The sequence below is a fragment of the Boleophthalmus pectinirostris genome, unplaced genomic scaffold, assembly GCF_026225935.1.
Source record: "Boleophthalmus pectinirostris isolate CB_2022bp ecotype Guang Dong unplaced genomic scaffold, ASM2622593v1 HiC_scaffold_4, whole genome shotgun sequence".
NCBI classification, from domain to species: Eukaryota; Metazoa; Chordata; class Actinopteri; order Gobiiformes; family Gobiidae; genus Boleophthalmus; species Boleophthalmus pectinirostris.
Genome location: NW_026571353.1, coordinates 22,763,019 through 22,771,026, shown reverse-complemented (window position 1 = coordinate 22,771,026; position 8,008 = coordinate 22,763,019). Strand labels below are relative to the sequence as shown.

Sequence of the window (8,008 nt, the reverse complement as noted above, 5' to 3'; positions counted from 1 at the left end):
GATTATTATTTCACATTTCTCTCATTTAAAACATGTTTGTGGCTATAGACAGTTATTATTATGAAACAAATAGTCTCATAGTAAACAACGTTGCATAAGCTATTGTTGTGTATTTGTTCCACAAGGTCCACACCTTCAAAAGCGTTATCGTATTTGTGCGTAGTTTTGCCCTCATTTGAACCTGGCTGTATCTCTCACATCCACGGAGCAGGATGCCCGACGTCATACATTGTCCACATACCACTCGCAGAAATGTCCACTGGGGCCCATTGAAGACTGTAATAGCTTCTGCATGTGTTGGTTTGTGTTTATTGTGGCACTGTTCTGGTTCCTCATTGTTTGTGACAGATGTGTAAAGGAAGGGCCGTGGTCCAGCTCTTCAGCTCTGAGCCAATATCTGACATATTCACAAATGGGACAGGAAGCAACAGGTGACCCTTCCTCTGTCATAACTCTCGTCATCCATCCAATTACCAAATAATTAAATCCAATCTTTAAAACTCATGGTTATTTGGGAATGTCTATTGCTCTAAATTTGATATGTCTGAGTTAAAACATAAAGCAATACATTTTTGTTTTAGTTTTCTTTAATTTTAAATTTGAGTGTTAGTTTTAAACACTGTGGCATTATGTTTTTTTGAAGACCGTGTTTCAAAAATGTGTTTGTGTAATAGCATTATTTTGTTGCAAATATGTTTATGTTTATTTGTTAAATATGGGACAATGCATATTAATCAGCATGTTTTAGTACACCATGTAAATGTGCCAGAGCCATGCTGCCTCGTTTTCATCCACAGTCTCATTTGTTGGTTGATAAGAAGACATAAGCAGAAAACATTCAGTCCATACACGTAACAAGTATAGTAAAATTAGAACATGCTAACAGCACACTCAGTATACAGATTAAGGACAATACATAAAAATCACAATCAAGACAGGAACATTTGTGATGTTAAAACACAAATAAGTTAGTCCATGTTATGTTTGCCAACATTATTATGCAAATGTTTTAATACTGAAACTGATAGAGTTAGGCATGTCTTGAACCCAATTTAATATTAGGTATATTATATTCTGTTTTAACTGAAACAACTCAGTCAACTTGAATAACTCTCTCACAGCAACCAGCACTACAAATGTTCCTTCAAATCTGCTTCAAAAGACTTCCAGATTAAATGGCCCAAAGTGTCCATAAATTTTAAAAAAATCATTGTGGGACATTAGAGCCTAATAGAGGCCAAATAACACTCTTTAAGTGGTTTGTCTGGTGCTCAGCCACTTTGGGATGACCCAGTCCCATCCAGTGATTACAGCTAATGCACAGAAGGACATTGTGAACAATGTGCAGGTATGAGCCCAGAGCCTTTTAAAGTGGTCAGTGCCTATTGATCACATGGAAACATTTTCTTTAAAGTGGCATGCTTCTAGAAGAACAGTGCAGTTGTTTTTAAGTGTAGGTTTTATAGGTTAAAATAGGATATCTTCAAACTCACTTTTCATAGAATGTATTTTATGCATTATAGAAAAAATATCCTGACAGACTGGAGCTTTTAACAGTGTTGCCTGAAAAAATAAAATGTCATATAGCCTATGGCACGGGCTGGTTGTCATGGGTCTTTATTGTTTATGGGAAGTTGAATAAATGTTTAATGTTGCTTTAATCATGTCACGTTGCCACTCACAGTAGCCCGAGCTTTCTGTAGTTTTGAGTGGAGAAAAGGGGAGTCTACGTGGGAGGGTCTCTGTGCGTTATGTTGTGATTCTCAGAGTGAGAAGAAATCCACACAGAAGTTGGACTATTTCATACAAGCAAAGAGGGACATACAAACGTTACTTTTGTCTAAACTTTTTCTTCAGTTTCGTATTTTTAAGAACGCTGGGAAAACTTGGACTGTGTTTTGTGCGCTTTTGGATATTTTCTTAAGTGCGCTATAGCTCACTTCCATCGCAGACCAGCTCTTCATGTTTCTGCGCTTCCAATGTTTATAGGGTAGTTGTTAATTAGCATACCCTAATGCTACATTTACGTTGATTTCGTGTAAATGAAGAACAACACAAAGTCGGTATTGGCACCGTACCACATTTTGGCACTTTGTGAATGCAGCTGTAATCACCAGGGGAGCCTCAAGTGCTTAAATGGTCCATCATGAGAAAGAGACAATCAAGCTTCTTTATGTCTCAAGATCAGCTGCAGTTTCTGCGCATTGTCTGTTATGAATAGAGCGATCTCCAATTGAGCCTCTTCACTTTGGAGATTTGTCGATTTTCGATTATACACCTATTGAAATTAGGATGCGCTGTTTTTTTTCTCTTAGCTTGGTGGCTGGCTTGGCTGTTTTGATTGACACGTGAAATTGACACTCGGGTAGCCTCTTATCAAGCGAAGCATTTCAATCCAGCGCTAATTGCAGATATAGTGCCATCCTTTCTTTTCGTGGCATTTGATTGCATGGGAATATAACCACCTATTGCGCACAAGAGCAACCATCGATCATTTATAGGCTCGGGTTTTTTTTTTTTTTTTTTTGCTGTAATTGCATCAAAATGTCTTTTGTTGCCAGTCTTTAAATGCAGCCGAAACACTTAGGCTAGTCGTTGTTTTGGACCGGATGTAGTGTGGGTTGGGGCAGAGATGCGTAATGTGCAGAGCAAGCTCCATCTTCTCTCCAAATAGGCTGCGTTCGGGACCTGAAAATGGTGAGTCATAAACATCTGGATGAAGACCTTTTCAATACGTTTCTTTAAAAATCTAGGTGTGCTGTCTGAAACCTTCTTACTCCCTTACTGGGTCACTTCTGATTCTGACAGGACCCAAACTGCTGAAGAGGGTGCTGTGAATTTCAGACTTAAAATAAGCTACATGACAAAATTAGATTTGCCAAAGGATTTTAAACTGTGGCTCAAAATTCACGTGGTTGTTCTTCAATATCTGATTCGAGCTTCCCGATTCCTGTGCGTGTGTTTTTAGTCAAAGACGGAGGTGAAGAAGGAGTCTGAGTCCAGTCCGTCTGAGGCCGCATGTCTCTGCTCCCCTTCTACCAACAAGAACCAGTGCGCGAGTTGCGGAATGGACATCCACGACCGGTACTTGCTCAAGGTAGGCACCAGGAGCTGGCCCAATTATAAGAACATAATTTTCTCCGCATGTTTCGGAAGTGTATCCGAAGTTGCGCTGACACGGCTCTAATTCTGGCAGGTGAACAACCTGAACTGGCACTTGGGCTGCTTGGAGTGCTCCGTGTGCAGAGCGTCTCTGCGTCAACACAGCAGCTGCTATGTCAAAAACAAAGAAATCTACTGCAAACTGGATTACTTCAGGTATGGGTGATTAATCAAAAACAAATTCTTATTCTATTTTAGTTATCTTTTTTCTTTGTTTTGTACATTTTACTAAATGCATTTAAATTGACATAACGTCGGTACAAAAAAGCTATTTTTATGCACGACATTAACTAAGTCAGTCTACAATAAATTAGCATTAAATATGACTATATTTTTCACAATTCACAATTATTACAGTTATATTATCTTGTTTTATTTAGCCTTGCGATAAGGCCCAATATTTTATGTTTAATGGTAGCCGTGAGATTGTGCGGACATGGCGTATAGGAGGAAAAAACAGGCCTCATAGTCAAAACGAATCTGGTCTTCCCTCGCAACATATTTATGTAGAGAAATGGGCATGGCTGTTTTGGCTGACACGCACATTTTTCTGTGCAAAGCAGGCCTGTATTTTTTGTTAGGCGAAATTGGTTGTTGAAAAATAAATGAAACGGTTGCGCGCTACAGGCCGCATCTTGTCATTTTCCTTTTTACTCAAAACGTGTGAGTGAACGAGACTTGAGGCACAAGCTAATATGTCGTAGATTACAATACAGTCTATTTTTAAACAAGGCTAAGCTGTTTTAGACTTTTTTACCACTGATTTTCGGGTTGTGACCAGAGTTTAAATTGGGAGGCTTCACTTAAAGTGGAATCCAGATGCGCAGGCCCTATGCGGGTCAACCTTGCACAAAAAGTGAATAAAGAACAAGCCCAATTTACGTATTGATCAAAATGTCCCTAGGCTTTCTCATTTTGATGAAAAAACAAGAGTGAGAGTGTTTCATTGCCTTAAAAAAATCCATTAATAGTAAAAATGAACAAAAATAGGACCCATTCCATTTTTATAACTATACTCAATTAATTCCTTGAAATTGAAAATGCTCTATTTTGGTGTACACTTTTTCTCTTTTTAAGCTATTATCATTTATTTATTTATTTAATCTTTACTTTTTCAATGTTGATAAAATTCCAGGTTCTAGCTATATATTTTAATTGCCCTAAGACAAAATGAATCGTTTAACTCAGCTGTACTGTGTGATATTTCTACAGTAGGTTTGGGACAAAGTGTGCGCAGTGCGGTCGTCAGGTGTTTGCCAGTGACTGGGTGCGGCGGGCTCGGGGCAGTGTGTACCACCTGGCTTGCTTTGCCTGTTTCTCCTGTAAAAGGCAGCTGTCCACTGGAGAGGAGTTTGGGCTGGTGGAGGGCAGGGTGCTCTGCCGAAACCACTATGACACCATGCTGGACAACTTGCGACGGGCTGCTGAAAATGGTACAGTCCTGCTGTGTATTCTCATACACAAAGATTTTAATTGTTTAAATTATTTATTTATCAAACTGAGCAGGTATTTTTGCTGATTCACAGGCACAGGTCTAACACTGGAGGGAGCCCTGCCCTCAGATCAGGACTGTCAACCTAAACCAGCCAAGAGGGCTCGCACCTCCTTCACCGCAGAGCAGCTGCAGGTACCAAGTTCTTCCTTTATATCATATAGGATTCTGCTGTGAGGCGTGATGTGGACTCTGTGAGACTGTGTGTGTGTGTTTTTATAGGTCATGCAAACGCAGTTTGCCCAAGACAATAACCCTGATGCTCAGACGTTGCAGAAGCTGGCAGAGCTGACAGGGCTCAGCAGGAGAGTTATACAGGTGAGTTTCCAATAAAGTCTTTGCTAGTTTGTCATCTCTGTTTTCAGCTATAATTAAATATTTGAAATGTGTACATAGAAATGTCTCCCAAAATGTAAGCAATTTATAGTCTGGAGAAACTCTAGATTTGAGCTCAGATTAAAAATAATAATAATAATACACAATTAAAAACAACAGTTTTTAATCTCTTTCAATATTGTTTTTAGCTGTATACTGACGTGGTACACCACCTCCCCAGGTCTGGTTCCAGAACTGTCGTGCCCGGCACAAAAAGCAGCCTCCGCAGAGCAGCTTCCCTCAAGGCGCTCCTCTGACGCGCTTGCCTCCATCTCTGCCCGACGACGTGCACTACTCTCCCTTTAGCAGCCCCGACCGACCGCACCTCCTGGCCCTGCATGGATACTTAGACAGTAAGCACAACTCAATTTCTCTTCAGCAATTATAAATAAATAGTTGAGAAATATTATACTATACATAAAGTGAGGTAACTATTTCACCAATAATGTAACCTCTTTAAATGTTTGTGCATTCAGGTCACTCTTTCTCTGTCCTCGCCGCCCCGGGACACTTAACCCATCCTCCCATCTCCCTACCACAGCTCCCCATCAGCCGCTGACAACCTTCATGTTTTCTACTTTACCACTACATTTTGGACCTACCTGTTTATAAGCTGACTGGAATTCTGAACCATGGGCCACAATTGGTTGAACTTTGAGCATATAGACTGCAGAGACCAGAAGTCGGCAAAAACAACCAACGGGACCACATGAGTTTACTTCCTTTGGTGATGGGGCATTTCATTCGGTAAAGAACTATTCATTTATTTCATGCACAGTGTAAATCACTGAAATGTGAGCTTTGAAAAGAGTAAGAGGAATGCCACAGCAGTATTTAGACCTCAGCATTTTTTGTATTGGTGAGTACACTTTTAGCATTGCTATTTGTTGTTATGTTGTTGTCAAATGAAAATGCTAATTTATTATCAAACTCACGAAAGCACTTTTAAATGTGACAATATGTGATTGTACCTTATACTTATGTCTGAAGGTAATAAAATGTTCTTAAATGCTACCAGGTTTGCAGAGGGCTGTGTTAACCATTGTACTTTTTTAAACAGTCCTGAAACCACAACATTACAACAACAAACCAAAGCAACATTAGAGATAATAATAACTCTCCTATGTGCAGTAAAAGGACACTGTTTACTCACAAACTCATAGATCGTGGCTACAAAGGTCAGCTCTATACACCGTGCCCTCTCATCTATACCACAGTACACATTAACACACACCATGCTTAATTTTCTTTTAGTCACAAAATCTGATCAATGCCTCATGGGGTGTATTCATTGATTAAGCAGTTTGTTGGCCTCTTTATACAAATGACCTTAAGTTGTTACATTGATTGACAGCACTTAAGATGCAGCAATGTGAAAATTAAATGACATACTTTGACCTAAGCAATTTGGTTATGTCTGACTGTTTACTCTGAATCAATATCATTTCAGAACAAAACTACAGTGCATCGTCATCACTTATCCTGCTTTGTTTTGGAGAGACTCTGGACAAAGTGATGAGGGAAGTGACCACAACCAAATGAATGCACTGAAATCTGAGAGAAAGAGTTGTTTTTCCATTACCAGTTTAAATCCTGTTGCACAAAATCATGTGAATAGGCTATATAATTTGGTTTTCCATAGGCTTATAGTTCATCGATGTAGACTTAATGTAATACTATTTAAAGTCAGGGGGTTAAGAGTTTTTTTACCCATGAGTCAATTGCGAAAGGAAATAATTCTTAAGATTTATCATAATCTTAAATAAAATACACAATTATAGGTCTTTTACCTCAAAACTTTATTTAAGATGACTGATTACTTTGAAAATGTATTTAGTTACAGAATACTAAATACCTGCATTAAAATGTATTTGGTAGTCTATTCCTTTACATGGACCAATCAGAGTTCTGCATTCTGAATATTTAGAATACTTTCACATTGAGTTACATAGTGTAGTGGCATAGGATTAAAACAGCTTTATGTTTGTTGCACAGTTTATTACACATGCATACACCTCAACAGCTGTGTTGCCTAGTTTCTGTACTAAAACAGTACAATTCAAAACCAAAATTGCACGATCAGGTACCACAATGTATTCCATCGATTTTAGTAAAGTAACAATATTCTGAATACCACCAAATGAAAGACTAACTGTTTTGCCATACAGTTACTCAAAATTTGTATTCTGAATATATATTTTCAGTACATGTCCATGACCCATCTTGGTTTCTATCCATGGATTTCAAATGATGAAAAATTACAACTGCTGTCCTAGCAATTAACAATTTAAGACAAAATATTATATGTTTTGAATGGGAAAAAGTCCTGAAAATATTTTATATATCCAGAAGCTGAAACCCATGAATATCCAGGTGTGTATTACAGTCATTGTAATCATTTTTGATTGTTGTCTTTTGAATGCATCGCTCGCAGATTTAACCATAAAAATATCTGCTCTAACTTTTGTCCAATCACATCCAATCACTGTATTTCAGAAAACCTGATCTGCAAAGCGATGCTCCTCCTCATAAAATCTAAGAACAAAAGACGTCCTCATGTGGAGCTAGAAAGATGATTATCAGTCTGACACAATTTGGGCCACCTGCCAGCACTACACTGTAAAAAAGAGCATTTCTCCTTCCCCCTTCTCTGATACAAATGCTTAAGGCAGCATTTAAACGTGACTCCCTTCGTGCACGAGCATCCCTGAGTATTTAAGCTGCCCGTTTTCTCATCATGCCATGCGTACGCCTCTGTGATTGGCAGGCTCAAGTGGTTGCAGATGAAAGCGGGCCCCCCATGTTAATGAATAGGCCCCTGATTGCAGAGCTGCGCACACGGAGAATTACAGCGCGGGCCGCCTAATGAGCAGATACATGCAGTGCCCTCGTCTCGTGCCTATTCAAATTGTTCCCCTTCTCGCTGATGAGCTCTCCCCCTGCACAACAGTCAACAAAACCCCTGTACAAGATATCTTC

The 8,008-nt window shown here is 39.1% G+C and overlaps 1 protein-coding gene across 1 annotated transcript; it reads left to right on the top strand.

Annotated features, from left to right (window-relative positions):
- The first annotated feature begins 2,652 nt into the window (after nt 1–2,652).
- Nucleotides 2,653–6,033, top strand: lhx6b (LIM homeobox 6b). Its single transcript, XM_020918158.2, has 8 exons — nt 2,653–2,697; nt 2,969–3,097; nt 3,197–3,318; nt 4,375–4,595; nt 4,689–4,789; nt 4,877–4,972; nt 5,211–5,382; nt 5,506–6,033. Exons 1-8 carry the CDS (start codon nt 2,695–2,697, stop codon nt 5,586–5,588), a joined length of 927 nt encoding a protein of 308 aa, XP_020773817.2. The 5' UTR covers nt 2,653–2,694; the 3' UTR covers nt 5,589–6,033.
- Nucleotides 6,034–8,008: the final 1,975 nt, after the last annotated feature.